Consider the following 25,394-nt stretch of genomic DNA (forward strand, 5'->3'; position numbering starts at 1 on the left):
TGTTGACATAGCAGGTTTCTCCCCTTCAAGAAAACCAATCAGAATAAAAAAGCTGGAAAAACATCTTTAGCTTCCCTCTGACCTACGAAAATCTCAACTGCAGGAACAAACAAAAATTCTTTGACTCTTAGAGCTGGCATCACATTCACATAATAAATTTCAGAGGCATCTACACTCACCAGCAGGTGCTAGCTTTAATTTCTTTAAACAACTTTAAGTACTGAAACTATTTTTCAGCCTCAGAATAAAAATCCAGTATTATTCTTTATATAAAATCCTTGTGCTGACTTTTCTGAAGACTGATCCTTCTCTTACTAGCCTATACAGATCTTCTTAAGTTCAACCTGAATTTAAAACAGCTCTGCTAAATACTACTTTCCATAACAACTAAAATCCTGCCATTGTGCAATGCACAAGTGACTTAAGGAGTCACTACCTTAACATGTCCAAAGCAGTGCATTTAAACACTTAGCATGAAAGGGACTACACAAAAGCAGCAAGCGTTGCTGCTTAGGGTACCAGGCAATAGCAGGGCTAATGAGCTACCTCCAACATTTTAGACTCTGCCTCAGTTTAAAGATTGTGTAGATCTGCTTGAGTTTGATGCAAACTGGAAGAATTTGGCTGCATCTACCTCAAACACTCTTTAAACAAATGGTAGTATAATGGACAAGTATGTATTTTGGCATGCATGCAGACATGTAAAGAGTTTTAATCAGGACATCCTTGTCAGAGTCATGAAATAGCGGTTAGGCAGTGCTGAGAAGCACTGGTGCAATTATCTGTCACATTCCAGCCCCAAGGACATGCACTGACCACATTCTGGCAGTGAATGAAATTACGGTATCATTATAAAGATGTGCTGCAAAAACAATCAGTGCCACCAACACCATAGCAGAGCATGCAGTTATTACTACTATTACGTTTTGGCTTACCTACAGATGCAGACCATCTCTCGCAGCCTGGCCTTCTGCTCCCTGCTGATCACAGTGCTTTTTACATTTGGCTGCAGCGAGGCAGGAGCTACAATAGAAGTAGGTCATGCCAAATTATGTTCTTTTTACAATGTTATTTATCAACGTGTATTTCCTTGATGAGGCCAGTACCTCCGACACGTCATGAGAATATTGAACAAGCCCATGGTCACGGAAAAATTGCTTTCAGTACCACTTGCTACAAAAGATACAGTAAACGAAACAAGTAGAACAGCAATTCCAAGTGTGGAAATAAAACACAGCAATTAATACAGCTGGTCTCCCCTCCTTCTGGACATATCCCCAGCACCATTTTCAGCAATACTCAATATCCTACATCTTCAAATGTGGGAGCTTTCCTGATTTTTTTTATGACACTCATATTTGAGCAAACTTATCCCTTCACAAAGCAGCAGAAATGGCTTCTGTAGCTGTATCTACAGTGATGACTAGCAGTTGAGAATTGTCTTTACGTGTCCAAATGTATTCTTATATCTGCTTTTCTAAGTTGATTTCAACATAGATTTAACACAGGATGTCAGTGTCCTACCTGTAGAGCTTCTTCTCCTATTATTGCCCACAACATGACCCAGCAGATGGTAAGGTGAACATTATCTTAGCTTGCTCCAGAATTTATCCATGCCAACTGCAGCTCAGACCCTGAAAAGGGTCTTCACTCAGGAAGTAATTTCAAATTTTATTAGCTTTCCAGAGCATACTGCAGACATTTTTCCTTTCCGTGGCCTCTCAGGGAAGAAACTGAGCTCCTAGCTTTTATGTGAGGATGTTATTTTTTTATATATAAACAAGCAATGCTCAGTAAAGGGAGGGAACTAATCGGAAGTTATCAAGTTGAGCCATTTTAATTCTTGGGTGAGCAGTCAAAACTACGTCAAAAGACCTTCATCAAGCCAGAGATTTTGAATGGAGAAAGACCATTTCACTTGACCATATCATATCCCAACACCCAACCACAAGAAGAAAGTAAGTACACAGAAAGAACAGGCAGTCGCACTCATTTTGCCATAAAGAAAGCAAATTTCTACAGAAGAGAGACCTAAAAATTCTCTAAGGCAGGCCAGGGCAGCCTTAGAGTGCGCCACATTAGCAGCCTCGTAAGATAGCTGGAATGCTGGGCCAGTGTTACCACAGTGAACCAGGTGCTGCAAAATGAGAAGCCGCCTTCTGCCTCCACCCTTACCACCTCTGAAAAACAGTGAAGGCCAGGGCCAGGAAAGGGAGAAAGAAAATGGAAATTCCTCTTCAGTTTTGATTTTAGCTCATGCCAGCGTACATAAACCTACTGATGATTTCATGTCCTCTCCCTTTGCATCATGGAGGATGCTGTAAGCAGGGCATAAGACAGCAGCATTCAACACCACAAACTGAAATTATAATAAAAGCAAAGATGCCTTTAATGAACAATGACAAACAGAAGTCCCTGTATCATCCTTTTACTTTATGACACAAAGAAGTGCTCCCAATGAAAGACCTCAAGACCACAAGAGTCAGGTTCTGTTTGTTCCCCCCCCCCCAGACAAGACAGGCATTTAAGTATGTGCCAAATTTTAACTTCGCCATGTAAATATAATTTCAATAAACAGATGTTCATCAGCTATATTAAAAAATAAACCTTTAAAATAGATACAGTCCTCTAGGAAAAACATTTATTCAGCTAATTTACAGAGTAAGCCAATTAAGGCAAAATATATTACTTGGAAACAGGCTTTCACTGGGTACAAATATGAGCTGGCTTAACAGTATATTGTATATAAAAATGTCCTTTGAAAGCATCTAAGAAAGGTAAAGGCAGACCAATATAAGCTGAAAAAACTGCTTCTTTAAGGCGAACAAAAAGTATTTATTTATTCTTCATTTCTTAAAAAAAGTATTATTACCAAAATATTTTCTTCACAATTACTTCCATGTTTCTAAATAGAAATTTGAGATTGTGTGAACATGGATAGAAGGCATTTATCCCCATTAAAAAAATCAGACACCACTGAAGACTTATGAGAAACAGTGAGCTCATGACATCAAGACAGCATTTAAAACTTAAAAATGTTTAGAAGCCCCAGGATAGGAAAGCAAGTGATACACATCTCACCATTTTCCACATCAAATTGCTGACAACCATAACTTGATAGAAGAAATTACATAATTCCATACAAAATACGAAGTTTGGAAGCACTGGAGTAAATTATGTTGTTTAAACTGCTGAGATAATTTCATCCGTATGTAGTACCTGATCCAAAACCCACTGAAGCAATTTGACATTTGTCTAGTGTTTCAATTGGACATGAATTTCATTACTGTTACATAAAAAGAAAAAAGATGCAGCATGGAAAATGAGATTTCAAAATTACTTAGCAATGACTTCAACTAATGGGGCATGGATTTGTGCTCTTCTTCAGCAGCTCACTGTTATATGTTGTAAAAACTACTTAGCATCACTCCTGAGAACTTACACACAGACACCAAACCTATGAGGTGTTAAGTACCACCTAAGCACAGGCCCCAAGAAAAAGTCTAATACAAAAGGTAGTCTCTCTGGATTGAAATGCATATATAACACACGTGTTATGCTGTCAACACGTTTATATTACTAATATAATAGAAATAGCTAAACAATGAACCCCTTCTTTAAAAAAGTATACTAACTAAAATAACTCAGCAAATGCCTGGTAAGGTGTCAAGTAATAGCACATTCCACTTTACAAACTGTAATGCTATTTGTCCCCGTTATAAATATATGTTTGTTCTCATTTCCTGTTTTGTGAATCATATTGGAAATCATATAGTAGTTAAAAATTGCAATTGCTCATTTCCACTATTGGCAATTACTTTTACTTCTTAAGAAGTAAAATGCTGTTTACAGCTAGATTACAAATCTGTGTTGTATCCACTGAGAATTAGAATATGTAGCTTTCACTTCAATTCTAGAATCAAAACCAGTATTCCTTAGTGTCATGGATCAGTCTTCTTTCAAACGGTCCTGGGTGGTAAATGTTGTTTGTACATTCCTGCTAGAGCCTTAGCTGCACTGTAGATCATCTGTCGACGGGACATGCCAGTGAATACCACGTGCCAATCAGTCCTGTTGACGTTCAGGATACTCTTCTCAAGAACTTCACCCACAGTCACCAACAGGCCTGACCATCTCAGATTGTAGTCCTGAGGAGTGAGACTCTTAGCCTGTGTAACATTTTGAGAAGTGATTATTGAAAGAGTTTGAAATGAGTAGTTTTGCTTCCACCATTACCAACTTTCGTAAATAATCACTCTTGTATCAACAGGACTACATGACAAATTCAAGGGTATCAGAATCCAAATTTCAGACTGCCCCATAATTTGCCTAGCCAATTATACTCTTTGGATTTGTATGTATCATGATCCATATTACATCCAAACAGTATAAAACCAAAATATGATGCTTAAGAGAGCAAAGACATTCTGCCATTACCAGGACGTAGTTTTCTCTTTTAAAGTAGCTAATAGATGGAATCAATAACAGTACATATTTATACAATGACTCTTACCCTCCACAGGTTTTAAGAACAGTTAAAATGTCCCTCTGAAGCAGGCAAGTAGCCAAATACAAAAAGAAAGCTGAGCCTGTCAGAAATGGTGGACAGAGTTATTTGCATGAAATCACAGAGGGATTACATACTGTAATTCCCTGAAATTGGAAGCAGAAGGGAAACAGTGAGGGAAGTATCACTGCATTTATCTGGTCTGATGCTCATCTGAGGCAACCACCTCTGGCCACTGTCACACACAATGAAGAAGACTTTTAGCCTCAGTAATACTGTTCTTAGTATTACTCAATTCTTCACAGCATTGCACATTGGGCCCAATTCTTCATACGATTTTATTTTGACAAATATTTGAGTTAGTCTGTTTCCAATGCATGTAGAGCAGATCAAACTTCATTAGCGTTCCATCCTTCCTAAAACTACTGTCTTGCAACAATTACAGCATATCTAAGTTTACTAGAATATGCAGTCTGCTCCAACATCGAAATAACTTATTATCAAGAGGTACATAAAAGGCAGATTTCTTAAGCAAAGCAACAGTAAGTTTTCCTTATTAGTCAGAACATATTGGCAGTAAGTAGTAAATAAGAGCACAACTAGCTGCAAGTAGGAAGTAGGGACTGAATATCTGATGATGATATCTCCACTATGATCCACAATTGCACATAATAATAAATTAATTATTAGGTATTTCTACTGCTAAAAATCAGTAAACTTCAAAAAAAAAAACCAAAACAAAAACAACCCCTTGCAGTAGTTTCCAATCCTGGTTGCAATTTCTGGCTCAGCAAAAAACAAGATGACACCTGGTCTCTTAACAGAAAAAGGTTCTCAAAACAAGCCCTCAAATCCACCTTTTTACCTCCTCGAACCAAGCAATATTTAGAGTTACGAACAGCCATGAGTGTCGTATTATGTGCTCAGGGAACTCTATGCCATTGGTAAAGACATTAACAAAAGAGTATCTATTCTATACAGACAGTTTTATCACTATTTGCATGACACAGAACAATAAAACACATAGCAAGAATTTCGAGGAATATAACTGCTTTTCATGTTGCCTCTATTAAATCTTTTGTACTGTGAATGACAAATAACATTGCCAGTCCAACACAGATTTCTTCTCTGTTCTTAAGTCTGAAGTACAACTATACAATTGCTGGCTTTTTTCCTGTCGTAATCTAGATTTTGCTTAGATATTGGACTGGATTTATACAAACATATGTTTTTTGCACACTCTTGAGAGAAACCCACTCTGATTCTAGAAGGGACGTAAGGGGAACAAAGGTAACAACTGGTGCATGCACACAATCAAGAGACCAATGATTCACCACCACGCATTATGCGTAAGTTAACTGAAATACATAGCAGCAAGACTAGGAAAAATTTAACTCTGAAGGTATGAAATGAAACTATGTTTTGCTGTTGATGCATACACAAGAACAGTTTTCTTTAAATAGGAGAGTAGAGTTCCATCTAGTTCAAGTTTAAAGACTTACAGTTCCACTGAATCTGTACTATACACCAAGCTATACACTAAATGGGTTGCATAAAAGTTAAAACAAGAATGTTTTCTGCTGTTACAAGGTAAACACTACTTTTCAAAGTACGTTTACCTAAGAGAAAAAAAAATACTCAAAAAGTTAAGCTGTTAACTATAGTTTTTAAATGACAAAGAATATTCTGTGAAACAAAAGTTAAAGATACCTACTGTGCTTTATGTTTAAAAAAATAGTTTAGTTCATCTCAATGCTCCATAGAGAATGTGACAATTATTTAAGTAGTAACCACATTGCTGTGCCTATTTTCATAGCATCACAGAATGGTTTGGGTTAGAAGGGACCTTTAAAGATCACCTAGTCAATGAAGTTGTACCTGCTTAATTAGTATTTTTTTCCTGTAGCTTAATGTCTTTCTCCACTCTTTTTGAAAAGCACTCAGGAAAACGACAGAGAGACAGAGCAGTATTTCTCCTTTTGCCACTCATCCGCTTTTCAAAGTTTTAAGAACTCTGAATAATAAGAACTAAAACCAATCCCACAAATGTTCACTCTATTGGAATTGGTACTACCAAAAAAAAGAAAATTTAGACAGTTACTATTTGTTTTCTCAAAACAACTCTGTGAGGATCAAACCCCAAACAGTTTTGTTTTTAAATTCTTCACCAAAACATTTACTTAAAAATAATTTTCAGAACAGAGTTAACTAATATATGACTCATATATATCTGCTGTCAGGCAACATGCACTGACTGAAGTTTGGAGTAATTCCCAGTGTGTGCCCAAAGAAATGTAAACAATCTCACAAAAAACTTCTATTGGTGATATTTAAGAACTGCATTACTTTCAATGGGATGAACCTGATATTTCCAAGATTTAAAATCTTTCCGTTTCAGAAATTTTATATCCTTGTCAGAATAGCACAGTCAGAAGAGGAAATCAGCCTTGCCTTTTAGGTGAGAGTCTATATGTTCATGGTGGAATTAAGTCCAAGCACAGATCTGAAGAAGGGGTAACATTTATTTATTTATTTATTTATTAGGAATGAGTTTTCGGAATACTAATCAGTACACTGTGCTGTGTGTTTGCTGGTAATTAACAACATAAATACCAAGGCTTTATGAGCTTTGTTAAAAATTGAATGGTAAGATCTCAGTTTATAAACTTGCGCCTAAACGAAGTGTAAGCTACTTCACTGAATTGCTAACATGTACATATGTGCACACAGACACTTCACTATTACACAGTTTTGTTGGCATTAGATGAAACTCCAATACATATGTGAAGTAAGTTAAGGAAAGGAAAGCACACCTTCAGATGGATAAGAGCACTTACTGGACTTCCTTGGTGCAGTTGCTTAGTGCATTACTTAAGCTGAAAAAACCTCCTTTCGCACCTGAGGAAGAGTAAGTGTTCTTATTTTATCTATGTAAAGATTCATGAGGGTTCATTTTGAGTCACTGAACCAGACTGATGACAATATCTCAATGATTAAAGTTATATTTCCTTTCTGAGGGAGTAGTTCTTTGCGGTTAATTTCTTCTTGGTTAATAGTTCTTCTTCATTAACAGAAAAGTAAAACTACTGCTTCCAAGTGCCATGTATTGCAGAATGAGAATCCATCAAAAATTGCTTTGCCACAAATGCCTGAAGATTTTTAGGTGATACATAAACATGATTCAAAAACAGTTTTTATCCTCATTTCATAAATCAAAACATCCAAGTAGACCACTTCAGTAAGAACTGACATCATAAATGAAATTGAAATTTAAATCTTGTTAATCCAACATTGGTAAGAAAACTGAAAACTCACCTGCTGAACATATTGCAAAGGCACTGGTGTTGCTTGGGTAAAAGCTTCCAGATGAATTCCATGAATTGGATCCTCAATAATCAGGCATCCAATGTCAAACCACCTGCAATGACAATGCAAGTCACTTTTCTTTCGACTACCGAGTATCACTCAGTTGAAAAACATGTTAGCATTTGACTTATGACCATTTTACAAACTCTACTACAAATACAGTAATAAGGTAATGAGTTTCAAAGTGTACTAGTATTTTTCAAGTAAAATTTGCACATATCAATTTTACATGCATACACATGCACTATATATATAAAAATACATAATATACATGAAAATATATAAAATACCTGAAACTTACAGATCAAAGAAACAAAGAAAGCTGGTGGGGTGGGCATACATGCAGATATGTTCTTTTGGTCATATTTATTATGCTACAGTTTTAATTCAATCTTTGAATGTTTCCCATTAACATAAGCTTCCCTAACAATTAAAAAAAATAATCTATTTATCATTCATGTTCTATATTCAGAAGATTTTTTTGGTATGTCTAATCCTATAACAATCATTTAAATTATTTATTCAGAGAAACACTTCTGCACCTTTTGGAAAAGATGGTGCCTGCTGTAGCAGACACATTAAAAGCTACTGAAGCAGAACCTGAAAGGGTTCCCTATCCAGCTTGCAAAAACGTTAAACCATTTCTCCCTATCAACAAACAACACTGATATGATCCAAGTAAAACCAAGGGCAATGCATCATCACTACCTCAGTGTATTCAATTCCTGTAACAGTTTTACAGTTGAGTTGCCTCAGGAGAAACATACTCCAGGGAAAGCACAAACACAAAATCAAGGCCAAGAATCATAAAAGATTTAAAAAGGAAAATACCATTGTAGTTGTCATTTCATATATATTATATGCGCATCTACGTATAAACTGTATTTTATTCTTTAAAGCATGGGAAGCAAGGATATTGTTATAAAAGGAAATGCAAGACTCCAATTTTAAGAAACAACTGGCTGGGCCACATAACCTTCGTGTTAAGAGTTTAGGAGCAAGACAAGAAGTACTTCACTTGCATCATCTTTGTAGCAGGGAACAGAGCACTGGAATGCTCTGTGATAGAGGACGACCTCACTTGCAACTACAAGTACTGTTGAGACAGCTTCATGGTTAAAGATAACTTGCTCACAATTAATAAAGGAGATAGAGTCTAAAGGGTAAAATACACATAAAGAGTTTGCAACCTTTTCTACAAATAGTATTCAGGACATGCAATTGGAAGGGGAAGTAATGATGGACATTCATGCTGATGGACAGCTGAGAAGTTTAGCAGTGAGCAGTGACTGATCTGTTAAGTGTTAAGTGACTGATCAGTTAAGTGTTAGGTGCAGAACTCTTAGTATTGGTGGGTGGTTGCTTGGAAACTCCTCTCGTTCAGACATGTATAAATATGGTAAATAGTATCAGCGAACACTGACTGCATCCCCCATATCAGAACCGTAAACACCACAATGCTCACTTCAGAATAATAATTAATCAATTACTAGCACCATGACCTATCATTTCATTGCAGAAAAACAGGGGCCAAAAATAGTTTGAATGTTTTTTGTAACACCATGCAAGGAAGCATTCGATGTGGCCTACTGAATAAAAATTAAAGCATGCATTAAGTTATTCTTTTTCTACTGCAACTAATATCGAAGATGAAGGTGTTCTTGGGGCCTGTAACGCGTGGACAGAAAAGCTAGCATTCCTTTCAATAACACTGCAGTCCTGGGTGAGCTCTTTCATGTTTAGTACTTTGAGCAACATTTTCAGATTTAGGTATGAGTAAATTCAAAGGATGAGAACAGTAATTATTTAGAAACAGAGATCTCATTGTCATAGTTACTCCTTTGTGGAAATACAATAAAACATCTAAATCAGACTAGATGGAAATAAATACTAAACAAAAATTAAAACACTTCCTCATTCTATTTACTTTAGAAAATCCACCATCCGTCTTCCACTAAGGATACTAAATGTACCTTTATAAATGGAGCAAAAGCAGAGTATGTGACCAAAAAAAAAAAAATCAAAGCCCATCACATGAACAAAAATGCAAACATGAGGAAAAAAACCTATTTAAGTTTGCATTAAGAAAAACACGACATTGTCCTTAATATTTTGGAAATGAATGATAAAGCTACTTCAAGAACTGTCGGTCAAAAACCATGTTACACAATCAAGTAGTAATACATTTGAAAACACCATTGTTACGTCTGTGCAGTGCAAATTAGAAGTAGTAAGTACATTCTTGGTGAAAGGAAAATGTATAACATTATCTGACAAAATCATATTACTACAAATGCCAGAACAACTCCCAATATACTTTCTGAACTGAATACAATTTCAGAGAAAGAGAAGAGAGAGCGCACACACAAGAGTGAGCAAACTACTAGCCAAATTCCAGCTTTTACAGCTCCTTAATTTTGTTGGTTCAGTATAACTTCATTGTGTTTTTATATTGCGAATCTTGAAAAACCTGACAAGGATTTTGTATATTAAAGTCTCAAGATGTCTGGACAAAAAACTGAACATCATCACCAAAATCAAGTCTGCCAAAGCAATACTGAAGACAGACTCTCTCCTTTTTTCTGCTCAGAGTGATACTGCCAGCAACACTTTATAGGCCCCTTTGAGTCAACAAAGAATATGCCTTCCTCCCCCCTGGAATATATTCAGAGTTCTCACTTGTCAGGAAGCAATTCCTCAATGAAGTTTTCTACTGATACAGCAGGCTGTTTTTCATGTATTACTCCTGTCCGACGCAAGCTGTCTATCCTTTCTTGGGCTCCCTAAATGGTAACATAAGCTGTTAGACAACATTTTCTTTAAATCACAACACAGTACAATGCCTACAGATGAATGCAAAAAGAACTCTAGAACATACTTTTCAAGTTAAAGAGAATATATGAGAGATTTTGAAAAATGACTCTTACTTCAACATTAGAAAAACAAAAAGAAAACTCATGAAAAACCATAATGGATTCCAAAACAGTAACAAAAACTATGATAAAACTGATCAAATATTTTCAGGTTTTTTTCCATGAAAAAGACCTAGATTAGCATGCAAAGAATTCCTAACCTGTAATTGTGCCAAATTTCACTATTAGTTAAAGCATCAGTATATATTTCTGTTACTCACACTGACATTTTTGCAGCTTAAGGTTTGTCACATTTAGATCCTTTAAGAGCTTTGGACCAACTTTGTGGGATGAAGGGAGAGAACCTCTTTGTTGTGGCACCTATCCAACTAAGATGCAGGAATTATTCACTCCAAACCTGTTATCACTCTGAAGCTGTAATAGAAATACTATTACTACTACTACACTGCAGTAGCTAAACTGGTGAAAGAACATATATATTATCCTCCTTTACCTCAATATAAAATTGTATCAGCCAATATATTGTGATGACTATGGGCTTTACTCAGATGTGAACAGTGCCACAGCAGTTAGGAGAAAATACTTCCTTTTTAATGAGTAAATGATTTGCTTACATTTAAGAAACAGAATACTAACTAGTTGTTTTCAGGGTTTTTAGTTATTGGCCAAGGAGGTGGTTGCACCTAGATACACCTGACGAACACATACCTTTTTAAAATCTAGTGAAACAACCTTTGCTAACCCTTGCTCTGGGCCAGCACAGCTGTTTGCAAGGCTGCACAGTGAATTCTTACTTTTTAAACGCAACATAGATCTGTTCGGAAAGATCCCTGACAAGTGTTGATCAAAAAATCTTTGATCTACAGAATTAGTGGGGAGAAAACTCAGTCTCAAAAGTCTCTTTTAAATTCTAACTTTCCCAACATGGTGTGTTAATAATAGACGAAATGCCTGATATACTTTGAAACTACAGTAATATCACAGTGTACGCTAGATGTTATAGCAATCAATGACAGTATAAGAAAAATGACAAATATTCTTCATTTGTTGTGAATGTGTTTGCAAAAAATCCAAAAACTATTTCAACAAGCAGCTTTATACAGATCTAATGATCCAGACAGCATACCTTCTTTTCATGGAAATCAGATCACTTTTCATGGAAATCACTTCTGGGTGAGTGTTTCCACACTCTCTCTTTGCATTGGAGGTACTTTAATACTGTTATATATCAACTTACTTTTAAACCTGCAGCATAGCCCACAGGTTGGGGTGCGATGTTAGACTGTGCAGCCTCTCCAGTAACAACAGCCATTCCAAAGACTTCTTGAAAGGCATCTCGAATTGCTGCAACTTTTACCTCTTTATTAGAAGTAACCACTATGTCCAGTTCTCCCCCAGTTTCTGTAAAATACATATATATATATATATATGCATGCATTTTTTCTCATTCTCATTATAAGCTAGTTCAAATACATTCTACATCTTAAGAGTATGCTTCAGTTGGTCTTTCTCAGGCGCTGTACAAAAGTTCTTTCACGAAGCAGAAGCAAGTTAGGAAGTAAAAGTTAGATGAATAACTAAGTGGATGAAAGACAGACAACAGGAACTGATGGTTGTTCAGCACCTGAAAAAAGCATACCACTCATTTAAGATGACAATTCATACATTTAAGAAAATAACTTGGACAACCATTTCTAAGGATGTTTTGGTGTTCTGGGAAGTGGTAAGGAGTGTTGAGTGACACAAAAACTCTTCCTTATGAAAGGTACCAAGAGCACAGGTGCAGTTCATAAAATCCAGTGAACAGCTGTCAAATTACATAAGCTTTAAAAGAATGTCTCACATTACTTTCTGGTTGTCCTTGGGCTGTGAATTTCAGTGTCATTTTATTGCCTGTCTGCCTCCCTAGAGCTTTATCCTAGTTTTGGATATTAAGTATCTATGGAACCAAAATGTTGTTAAGTATTTCTGAATGATTTCCATATGGCAGTATCTCAATAAAGAAGGATGAGTTTTCACTAAGCTTTTTTAGAACAAAACAAAACAGTTAATGAATTAAAAGAAATCTAGAAGTACTACAAAAGATTGATGAGCTCAATTATACCTCGCATCTGTCTTTATCACAGCTGGATCATTTTTATTGCCAAATTTCATTTATACAAAAGCATCTCATAAAACTTGCTCCTGCTGTGGCAAGCTTTCTTAAGAACAGCTTAAACTTTTTTCAAACATGGAATATGACATCAGAGAAAGCTGCATAAGTTAATTGCATCAGCAAGTGTAAAGGACAAATTAATGGACACATGTCCACAAGCAGGCGCTGAAAGTAATAGGTATGGACATACATCTTGTCATCCTTAGTCCAATGGCTGTGGATGATGGAGGAGTACAAGGAGAAAGGACTACAGAAGTTACCAGATCTACTGTCATTTACCATACAGCATCTCCTGTTGCTTCCGCTGAAGACAGAACATTGAGCTAGATGAATCACTGGACTGTACCATCTCTTCTATGAGGAAAGACTGACAGAGCTGGGAATGTTCAGTCTGGAGAAGAAAAGGCTCAGAGGGATCGTACTAATGTGTACAAATAACTGAAGGGAGGCTGCAAAGAGGATGAAGTGAAGTTCTTTCCAGTGTTGCCCAGTGGTAGGACCAGAACAGGCACAAACTGAAACACAGGAGCTTCCATATGAACATTGGGAAAAACTTTTTTACTGTGAGGGTGACTCAGCACTGGCACAGGTTGCCCAGAAAGGTGGTGGAGTCTCCATCCTTGGAGATACTCAAAAGCTGCCTTGACACAGTTCTGGGCAACTGGCTCTAGGTGGCCGTGCTGAAGGAGGGGGGTTGGACAAAATGACCTCCAGAAGTCCCTTCCAACCTACACCGCTTTGTGATCCTGTGATCCCGCAGGGCGCTTCTTATGACCACAGTAGCAAACTAGTGAAGAAACAGCCTTTTAACCTGTCATTTCTTAGGCCCACTGACTGTACAAAAATATGTTAAGCTACCTCTCTTAGAAGAAAAAAGAACAGAGCTCAGTGGTTTTGCTTCTAAACACTAACACTCCACCTAATTACACAGGCTGACAGTCTGCAATATTTATCCTGATGTAAGAAAAATTACTCCATTGGTAATGATAAGCCTGAAGCTTAAATTTTAAAGAAAAGAACAATTTATTCTTTGGCTCGTATTACTTAGCAGACCTCAGTTACAGGAAACATCTTTTTTATGATGAATCACCAGAGATATGCCAGAACAGCAGTAAAATAGTCTATTTTGGTTTTAGGCTATTTTTTATCTTTTTATTTGTCAATTGCTTTACTGAATGGGATTGGGTGTATGCACTGAACTTTGAGCAGTATTTTTAAACACTGGGTTAACAACAGGACCAAAAAATTATTGAGAGTATCTTTTTTCATTGATTCCTTCTTGATAGAAATCAAGTAACGTAAGTAAACAAGTGCTTAAAATTGACTGCAGGCTTTTGCTAAAGTTAGGCTTGTTTGAGTATACAGGGATAGAAAACCTGTTAAAGAGTTTTTAATGTATTAAATTTCTATTTAATATTTCTATTTAATTTTATTAAATTATTATTATTAATTTATATTAATATATATTAAATTATTATTAATTTCTATTAAATTAAATTTCTGTTTAATAGAAATACTATTTGCTCACACACACACACAAAGGAAAAAATAAGAAATTCCACCACCTCATCCAGAAGCTTTGGAAATTTCAGGCTTTGGTGTGAGGAATCTGCAATTTGTTTGGAATTGCAGCAGTGGAGAGAGCAGAGAGAAGTGGGGCCACTTGTTGAGGGTATGGCTTTTGTTGATCCCAAAAAGCATTTCTAGAAGGAAGTAAATACTAAGTTTACAAATCTCTGCCTTATTTCCACAACCTGCAAATACCAAAAAAATGCAATGTGTTAATGGCCAAGATGCATATAGATGCTTTCCTTTCCAACATGACTTTAGAGAACTTTGAGATAACCACTGAATTTGCTTAGTCTAACTGAATCTTACAAGCAAAGTATTTTATTAGAATTACTTCCTCCCCTCAGTAATGTTTTTCTGTCCAATGAATATTGTGCCAAATTATCCAAATTGTCATTGGATACTCACAGATCCTATTTTAAAAAGGGATGGTCATGACTGCAATAGAAACCTTAAATACAGTTCACCAAACAGTGCATAATCAACATTTACTGTAGCTTTGTGTTGCATCCCGCTATTCCTCTCAAATATTTTCCCAGTTTCTGGCTGGCCTTCTGTGCTGTTTTTGGCTGCGATATAGTTTATTTTCTTCATAGTAGCTAGTATGGGGCTATGTTTTGGATCTGTACTGAAAACAATGTTGATAACACACGATGTTTTAGTTACTGTTGAGCAGTGCTTACAGAGTCAAGCCCTTTTCTGCTTCTTACACCACCCCACCAGTGAGCAGGCTGGGGGTGCACAAGAAGTTGGGAGGGGACACAGCTGGGACAGCTGACCCCAGCTGACCAAAGGGATATTCCATAACACATCATGTCATGGTCAACATACAAAACTGGGGGAAGAGGAAAAAAGGGGGAGACATTTGGAGTGATAGTATTTGTCTTCCCAAATAAGTGTTACACTTGATGGAGCCCTGCTTTCCTGGAGATGGCTGAACACCTGCCTGCCGATGCAAAGCAGTGAATGAATTCCTTGTTTTGCTTTGCTTGTGTGCGCAGCTTTTGCTTTACTTGTTAAACTGTCTATCTCAACCCACCAATTCTCTCACTTTTACTCTTCCAATTCTCTCCCCCATCCCACCAGGGGGAGTGAGAGAGTGCCTGTGTGGGGCTGAGTTGCCAGCTGTGTTTAAACCATAACACTATCTCCTCACTAGTCAGCTGATGGGATATCTTCCCTTAAATGTAAGACAATTAACTAATAGTCAATAATTAGGTCATCTTTCCCTTTTATTCCACATACTGTCCACTGGATTAGTACAATAGTGCAGCAATGTTGTTAGCTGGATCACAGAATAGGTCCAGCTGAAAAACAGCTCAGAAAAACAAAATGCAAAAACATTTTAACAGTTTCTTCTCAGCCTTATCAGTTTACTGACCAGCCTCACGTACACACAGACAAAGGGCAGTACTGGCACAACTAAGGAGGACTGCTTACCAGACTGCTGGAAGGACAAAAACCCAACCAACCAAAACAAAACTAAAACCAAACCAACACCCTGGGCAAATTATGTCTTTTGTTTCCCTGTTTTAATGAAGTAGAAATCTCAGGTCAGTTATATGTGATATGCAATTACTCTAGTAAAACAAAAAGTGGTGAATACCACAATGCTTCTCCTCCCTATTAATTTTGAAGCTGTAATTGAAATGCTACACTTTTCCTTCCAGGCTCAATGCTCAGCAATACTTCAGACTTTATTAAACCATTTTAGAATTTTAACGTTCCTACTGATTCAGGTACTGCTTCAAGTCTGCCAAATTTCCTAAAAATAGTATAAATACTATTAGGCTAGAAAAGTGGAATAGCTCAAAGTCAGAAGAAAGCCTCAAAAGCTATGTAAATACCTCTGTCCTATGCCTCTGAGTATGCCTACCTTTTGGCTTGTTTTAACTTCAATGTGATAGCTAACACAGTAGTATATAAGCATGTGATCCAACAGAACAAATACAGTGTATTTTAGACTCAACTCCATAACGCTTAAATACAGACACAGCTGAAGAAAATACTGTGCAACTTAGGGATTACAGACAAGGTCTCTTAATTGTTTTTTTTTTCTTTATAATTTCCTCATCTTTCACAATCTGAATTAAAGGGTATTACTATGCCACTATCTGAACTATAGCAGAACACAAAAGTCAAATGAACCTCAAGACAAACATTAAAAAGTCAGCCTCCAGAGTGAGAGTTTCACTGGACAATACACCTGAGCAATCAGTACAAGTATTGTGACTTTGAATTAAGACACTACATATACAAACTTGAAGTGTAAATAGTGTGCTATTATATTAACCTCTCTAACATTTACATGTATTAGTTAATGGTTTGTCACAAATACTTACTGATATATGGAACCATGCCAGGATCCAGCGTTGTGATCATGGTCTCCACTGAATGCTTGGTTTTATCAAGAACAGATTTCACCATGGGATTCTCAGCTACACCCTAAATTTAAGCAAATAGATTTCCATATTATCTTCTGTTTTTTTCCCCATGAAACTCAAAATGTTACAGTTAAAAAACAAACAAACAAAAACCAAATATTAAGCTGCTTTGTGTTTTTCTTACTACATATACGCTTTGTAACACCTACTTTATCTCACTCCTCCGCACAAACGCTACAGGATGTAACTATTAGCGCCTGACTTCTCAGTTACAACAGAAAGTTCAAATACCATCTTTACCATCCTCTTCTGCATTAATGCAGAAACAGCCCCATCAGTGATGGTGGGCAACACACTTGATCTAGTCCTATTCTGGGACCGGAAGCCTTGAGCATTTAGCAAAGTTGTACATTCTCAATGCTAATTATAGGTATCATCAGACTAGGTAGCTAAACTTAGACTGTGGTAACTCAAGCTGAAAAGTCTCTCTTTTCTAACCTTCTTGAAGACAATAGGATCTATTTTTGAATGGCTCATTACTAACAAGTATTTCTAGAGCAATTGAGCTGAAAGCCCTCAATTTATAAATAGATTCTAAACATTGCTGGAAAAATGTTCTACATTAGCCAGCCAAATCATAGGTGGAGCTGCTGACAGACCTAAAAGTTCATTAAATATAAACACAAACACTGTCCTGTGTCTTGCAAATAGTTTTAATGAATGTCTGTATCTTGTCAAAAGTTTGTTTAAATTCAGATAGGATCACAGGGGAAAGAAGAAAGATACCAATGCTGAAACAGTGAGAGATAAAGCACTGGAAACTATTTTACAGAAAGAAGCCACACTTCTACAACTACTGAGATATTGTATAGCTACTAATAATGATTATCTCACTCCATGCCTCACACTGAAATAGTTCACTTCTGGGTTCATGTACTCTTTGCACCACTGTGCAGAACACTAAGCCTGACTACAAAACAGTTAATTACTCACTCTAGCACAGTTAAGCTTTTTCAAGCCAGAGCCTACTGTAGCCACTTACTTCTCATGAATGTAACACAAGACTTTTCTGAATGGTAACATTCACTGAGTAATAAATATACTTTTGTGACTACTGATGTACCCACAGGATGCCATCAAGAACAGGGAATTTTCTGTTCCTCCTTCAGATCTCTCACAATCTGAAGTTTGTCTGTTGTTTTAACAAAAACTGAGTGAATGCTATGGGATCCTCAGAAACATTTTAAGTAGGAATTTCCAATTCTAGTGTCTTTCAAGTTATGCAAAGCCAAGCAGTACTTCTCCAATCAGCAGCCTGGCTGTGTAACTAACACGAAGTCATTATACATCTCCTGCAGAAAATCAGGTTCATGAGCAGCAAGAAGCTGCTGCTTCTACCTGTGGAAGCTGCCTTTACGTTCATCAGCCTAGAACAAGCAGGGAGAAATTAGAAAGCAAGGGGGGTCTATTCTGAACCTCGTAACTCAATGGGAGGGTCCTCCTTATCCCTGGCATCCACAATCTCTCTCACCCAAGTGTAACCTAATTTTCTTTTATGCACTTCTTCTAGGTACTAGATATACATATATATATAAACCTTATTCACATAAACTGTTGACCAAGTCTGAGACTAAGAGTGGGCCTAGCCACACCTAGGCTCCTCTCTGAGAAGGAGTTTAGAAGGCAGGGGGGTCTATTCTGAACCTTGTGACTCAACGGGAGGGTCCTCCTTATCCCCTACACACACAATCCCTTTATGAATCATTCCAACTCAGTGTAACTTAGTCTTCCTTTATGCACTTCCATGTAGTAATAGACTGAACCTTGCCATCTTCGAATCTCTAAGTCACTGTTTTGATCAATTTTGTCTAATCACTTTGTTAATCACCGATGACTGAGTACTATTAAAACATTACAATCAAATCCTTTGATTTGATACAAGTAAATTCTAAACTGCTACTAAATCAAACTGTGTAAACTCATTCATTCACAATAAATGGACATAATCAGCAGGATTCACAAACCTGCATTCGTGACATATAGTCAGTAAAAAAAGGTAATTCCTCATGAAGGGTCACAGACAAAACCGCATACCTTTATAAACCCCCACAGTCCTCCAGCAGGTGCTCCACCTTGGGCAGTAGATATTCTGGGGTCTTCACGCTCCTCGGGAAAAGTGATTGCAGAACCAGTTCCAGGAGCCAAAGGTGATGAGAAAGTTGCTTGTTGAGTAATAGGATCTGCCAAAACACCTAGTAAGAGGGAAAAATAAAACACAAGTGTTCCTTTAGTTTACTGCATTTAATTTGTTATACTGTAGCAACATGCAATTGTTTAACTGGAAAATGCGCAGGAAGAATAGAAGAATACTGGGCTGATTCACTTCATTTCTTGAAGGCCTCAGAACAATTGTGCTTGTTAAAGGTTAGCAAATATAACTACTATAAATGAGTTCAACAATACCTGCTAATAGAACTGAGACTGCCTGTACATTATGTATAAAATTAAACAATTTTTTTTTCTTAGCAGGTTAGCTTAGCAGTGGTGCTTTTTATTGTATTCAAATTCTCATAATAAGCCCTCAGTAGAGGAAAAAGAGGAATGGGTGTTGCCCTCTGAACAAAGAGATAGGAATGTTCTCATAAATAATAAAAGAGAAAGAAGTAGGAAATTTTCCAACCCTGACTGCTGGAAATTAGTAGCAATAGAAAAAGGAGCAAGCAAATAAATAGCTTTACATATTTTAAAGGAAAACAAAAGAAACTCAAACAGTAGAAAATTTAAGCATGAGCCTTTGCCCCATTACTTAAGTCTATTTTAACAGATTTTCCAACACTAGCCTTAACCAAAAGTTATTTTTATTTTACACAGCACAATTAATAGGTCTTTTTAGACATTTTCCTAATACAGACTACTTAAAAGAGATATCACCAATAATAGTAAAAGCCTGGCCCAGTTGCAGTTGAGGAGCCAAGTTTCCATTCCACTAGCAGAAAATGACATCAGTTCAGCAACTACAGCAATTGCTTGCATGGAAGGTGTGTATTTTTAGCTGTCCTAATGCAATTTAGTGGCTGGAAAGAAGAAAATAGAAGCTGGTGTCATGTGAGGGACAGCTTGTTATAGATAGCTTTTTCAGAAAAAAAAAAAAAGAAAATTATGAGATTACAGCCTGAGATATCATATTCTGGGGAAATATAAAGGCTGAAGTTGACTCTTTGATCTAAACAAAGATATGTATATACATTCAGCTGGGCTTTCCTGTGCAAGTTAACGAAAAATAAAGCCTTGAAGATTTTTCTGTGGGCCTGAATGCTAGCAGAACTCTACTGAAGAGGACTCTCTGTCCTAGACCATGACTGTATTTTAAAGGCTACTCTCCCTTCTTCTGAGTGCAGCTACATTAGTGTACCCCAAATAATGAAAAAACTGCACTTGCAGGACTCTAGCAGAGTGGTGGAAAAAGCCACCAAGGAGATCCCTCATCCTGTCTCACAAACACAGAAGCATATAAACAAAAAGTTACCTGTGACTGGAGGTGCAGAAAATGATGGCATCAGTGGGCTCTGTGGTGCTCGACCAGCATGACCTCTGGTAATATCATAGGTTGAAGACATGGAAAATCCTGAAATGGGGGGACCAGTGGGAGGTGCAGGAAGACCAGGGCCAGTAGTAGAGCTTAATGGAGGAGGTGTAGAGAGCTGGGACATGGAGGTACTAAAAGCTGAAGGGGCAACAGAAGGTGGGGCAGGAGTTAGAGGTGGTGCAATAGTAGAAACTGTTGCAGAAGGCACAAATGGAAGAGAAGCTGAAGTCATCATAGGAGGAGGAAGCGGAGACACTCCAGTGGGCAAGGCTGGTGAGTATGCGGGAGAAGATGACATGCTTGGTGTAGCAAGGGGACTGGACAAAGCTAGGGAAAAAGAGAAAAAAGGAATTTTAGAAATGCTGAGCCTTAATCTCAGAGATTCAGTTATATAATTGTTCAGACAGTTCACAAATCAGTTTTGACCTGGTCTGCTTTTTTCCCCTTCAAAGTGAATTTTAGTTCTGCTTGAGTTTGCATAAAACACCAATTGTGCTCAATTTTTGGTGATATTATCTTGTAAGCCACATCTCTTTTTCTTACATGACCCTATTTGTCATAAGTTTAAAAACATGAGTCAACATTTGACTACTGAATTTACAGCAGCTGAAGTCTGCCTCAGAAATTTCTAGCAAGCGCTGTTCTTTCTGAGTGACTGCTTAATCAACAGGAATAATGATGGTGCAGGAAGTACCAATCTTTAAGAATAAAACATACACTCATAATATCTAGGAGTGTGGGATTTACTTCAGAGGTATGGTTCTATGACATGGGTTGAGCACCAGGTAGCCCTCTCCTCCCTGGCACCCAGCCTCCTAATCCCTCTGCTTTCTCTGTTTCAGTCTGGCTCTCAGCTGATCCTTGGATAAGCCAATTTTGCTCTCTAAGCCAGGTTTAGCCAGAAAACTAAGTCAGAAAAACAGAAACGACCATTTCTATAGCAGTAAGCTGTTGGATCAGCTCAAGCATCTCACTGGCCTCAGCCTAAACATCAATGACAGTGAAATGATATGTGAAGCTGCACTAATGCAGTAGTCTCCAAACTTTATCACACATACCTATCAGTAAAAAATTTTTAAGCATGCACCCCAACATATGTAAATTAATTTACAAATTATTTACATATACCACTGTACTAGTATATTATAAAACATACACAATAGACATTTCAAAAGGGTGAGATAGATGAATGAAAAAATATTTAAAATAATTTTATTAACAGTACAAAAACTTTTCTGCTCCCACTGAAAATGGTTTTATTAATATACTACTAATATAATAACATAGCATGTTAATAATGGTTAACATACTACATAATACAATTATTAATAGTAATTTTTTACTGTGAGCAATGTGATTGAACAAGCCTCATTATTTTTTACATCGTGGTTTAACACCTCATGATACAGCAATCTGAAGATCTGGTCTATGTTCAGATTATTTCCATACTTGGGTTTAATGGCTGTCATCACTGGGAAAGTGTCCTGGTTTCAGCTGGGATAGAGTTAATTTTCTTCCTGGTAGCAGGCATAGTGTTGTGTTTTGGATTTTGTATGAGAATAATGCTGATAACACACTGATGTTTTAGTTGTTGCTGAGTACTGCTTATGCTAGTCAAGGACTTGTCAGCTTCCCAGGCTCTGCCAGGTGCACAAGAAACTGGGAGGGGGCACAGCCAGAAGAGTTGATCCAAACTGACCAAAGGGCTGTTCCATACCATATGACATCATGCTCAGTATATAAACTGGGGGGGTTGGCCAGGAAGCAGGAATTGCTGCTTGGGAACTGTCTACGTATTGGTCAGCGGGTGGTGAGCAATTGCATTGTGCATCACTTGCTTTGTATATTATTAACATTACTATTTTACTTTATTTCAATTATTAAACTGTTCTTATCTCAACCCAGGAGTGTTTCTCACTCTTACTCCTCCAATTCTCTCCCCCATCCCATCAGGGTAGGGGGAGGGAGCGAGCAGCTGCGTGGTGCTTAGTTGCTGGCTGGGGCTAAACCACGACAGAAAGATACCTCAAAGATACATAGATCCAAATGGAAGTAGTACATTGTTGGCTGTGCTTACTAAATCATGGTATTCATTTTCCACTCCCACCCACCAATTATGCTTTTTCTTGAAATTCAGCTAGCAAATTTCCATCTTTCCTGATGTCAATCTTGCAAACTAATCAGAAGGTATTGCACTTTGGTATTTTAACAAATGGGTTCAGAACCCACTAAAACTCTTTGTTTTGGAAGATTTGCAAGTTCATGTGTACAGATACGACAGTTTGTATGTGACACTTGCATTGTTTTTGGCAACAGGATTGCATAATGATGAAACATGTCAAAATACCAATTTTCAAAATGCTCTCTCAAAGCACAAGTTTCTTACAAAAAGTAGGTACTGTAGCACTCCTTGTTAAACTATCACCTTTACCTTGAAGTGTGTATTTTTTTGAAAATATCTACTAGGTTGCACACCGCTGACAGCCACTTGTCATCATAGAAACTATCAGCAAATCTGGGAGACTTGTCTTTTTGTAAGAAGAATGTTCATGTCATCTTTAAGTTCAACAACTCTTTTAAACACATTGCCACATGACAACCAACAAACCTCTGTGTGATACAAAAAAATTTCATGGTCACTCCCTATCTCATTACAAAGTATTGTTAAAAAATCCACTATTTAAAGATCATTTTTATAAAATTAACAACACCGACGACATCCTGTAGCACTTCGTGCACTTATGGCTCCAGTTTCTTTGCTGCAATAGCTTGTCTATGAATGAGGCAGTAAGTAAATTTCACATGTGGTAGTATCTCTGTAGCCTTATTCCAGAATCCATTTTTATCCTAGTCAAAGCAACTGCTCCATCAGTGCTTACACTACAGAGTTTTAATAAAAATATTGCTTTTGTTAAAGAAGTCATTTACTGTTGAGGATATACCTTCTCTGGCACATCTCTCCTTTAGCATTTGACAATAAAGTCGTTCTTTGTGTATTTTATCACTGAAACAGAATTTAGCAAAAACCATAAGCTGAGACATGTTAGTAACATCTGTACCTTCAGGCAACTGTACAGCAAACCTCCCATGCTATGTAATGTGTTCTAATACTTGTTTCTTCAGATCTTCAGCAATGTTTTCTATGCATCTTCCAACAGTATTTGCTGATGAATGCATTTGAGTTTGTCACTATATTGTTTTACACGTATTTCAGACATTTTTACCATGTCAGGAAGAACAAGTGTTTCTCCAATGTACACAGCTTTTTTGTCTTCACTATTAGGTAAGAAATCTCCAAAGAGGCTTCTAAAGATTTATCAGAAATTTTACTGAAATCTTTAAGTACTGGATTGAGTACTGTATGACTTGAAACATTAAAAAAAAATTGTAGAGGTTTGTTTTCATGTTCTGCTTAGTTTTTAGATGTCTTGCTAATCACAGTGGCTTCATACCAAGCTGATTTCTCAAGGTACAATATACACTTAGGGCAAGGTTCATCATTAACAACAGTGGATTTAAACTTATATTTCAAACAGTCCTCTTGAAAATTTTGACTTTTTTTTGGCCAACTTCTTGTCAGATCCGATTAGATTGTTAGACATATCACAAGGTAAAAACAATGGCAAAGAGCTCATACTAGGAGTTGGAGAAGTGTCAGCTCTTCCATTTTCTTGTTGTTTGCTTGCGCTCACATTATTAGCAGTATTTTCAATCCATGGTCTCTTTGCAAGAATCTTTTAAGTCACTTGTCCATTTTATGAGTTCGTCTAGTTAAAACTAGATAACATAACCCATAAATCCACTTAAGCAGGCACACAAACTGCAAGGTGTTGCATTATGTTGAAAATGAGCAAACGAGTGAGGGTGCCACTGTCAACCCCTTTTGCCTCATGGAACACCCACTGTTCCCTCAGGACATGTGAATGTCCGACATAATGGACCAACTGATTGAGGACACCAGTGTCAAGCAGTATATTAAATACTAGTAGAGCTTAATTTCTTTCTTACATTTTTAGATAAAAATAAAGATTAATGGACATTGTAATATTTTCTGCCCACACCCCAACGGATTGCCTTGCACAACTCCTGGGTTAAGGGCACCCCACTTGAGAGTCCACTGCACTAGTGTGACTCAAGATAACAATACCAGATGTGTCAGAAAATTAAATATTTGGTATTCAGAATATGGTGTTCAAATTCTTGAAAAATCAGGTAAGTGCTTTGATTACCACCCACAATATTATAAACCAAGTGATTATCCAGGCTTGCCACTGTCCCCCACATGACTAAATTTGTTTTGTTTTTAACTCCCTTCTATGCTGCTCATCTAACTGTGCTCTGTAGTTGAAGGTATTATTTCTGTGGCCCCACATCCTTAAACACAAGTGCATCCACATGACTTCATAAAGAAGTTTCAAGAATAAAAAAACGTTTAAAATATTGTGTGTCAGATCCATGTCAGATAAGCAGCACACTTCCATGATTAAGAAATAATTCAAATTCCTCCAACTACGCTGGAGAAGAGCACTGTAATTATGCTGATTACAGCAGTTTTGGATGAATTGCTGTGCTTCAAAAGACATGAATAAACACGACCAAGTTGCTGAGGAAGTTTCTGTACCTAATGAGACAGGTGTAGCAGCAGCAGCCCCTGCTGTGCTTGGTGGGGGGGTGCCAGGTGGAGTTGTCTCTATTCCACTCTCTTCCATCATTTTCCTTCAGCTATGAAAAGCTGTGAAGAAAAAAAATGTGTATGTTGAGAAACAAGGGAAAAGATTTTAAATGAGAATTTAAAGGCGACAACACAGTGATTTTCATTCCCGAACAGAGGAGGTAATTCAAATGCCAATTCTAGAAAAAAGAAAAAATTGACTGAAGTACATAATTATCCAGTACATCTCATTTCTCCAGTATCTTCCCTTTATTTTTAGCACTGTGATAATACCTCAAACTC

At 37.1% G+C, this 25,394-nt stretch overlaps 1 protein-coding gene across 1 annotated transcript; it reads right to left on the reverse strand.

Annotated features, from left to right (window-relative positions):
- Positions 1-3,940: 3,940 nt before the first annotated feature.
- On the reverse strand, positions 3,941-25,165 carry PRRC1 (proline rich coiled-coil 1). The gene is made up of 8 exons (XM_075726542.1): positions 25,062-25,165; positions 20,381-20,767; positions 18,949-19,106; positions 16,813-16,915; positions 11,984-12,147; positions 10,553-10,656; positions 7,823-7,925; positions 3,941-4,169 (listed from the first exon to the last, which is right to left on the reverse strand). The coding sequence occupies exons 1-8, from the start codon at positions 25,150-25,152 to the stop codon at positions 3,960-3,962; spliced, it is 1,320 nt and encodes a 439-aa protein (XP_075582657.1). The 5' UTR covers positions 25,153-25,165; the 3' UTR covers positions 3,941-3,959.
- Between the last annotated feature and the right edge of the window lie 229 nt (positions 25,166-25,394).

The sequence above is a fragment of the Pelecanus crispus genome, chromosome Z, assembly GCF_030463565.1.
Source record: "Pelecanus crispus isolate bPelCri1 chromosome Z, bPelCri1.pri, whole genome shotgun sequence".
Taxonomy (NCBI): Eukaryota; Metazoa; Chordata; class Aves; order Pelecaniformes; family Pelecanidae; genus Pelecanus; species Pelecanus crispus.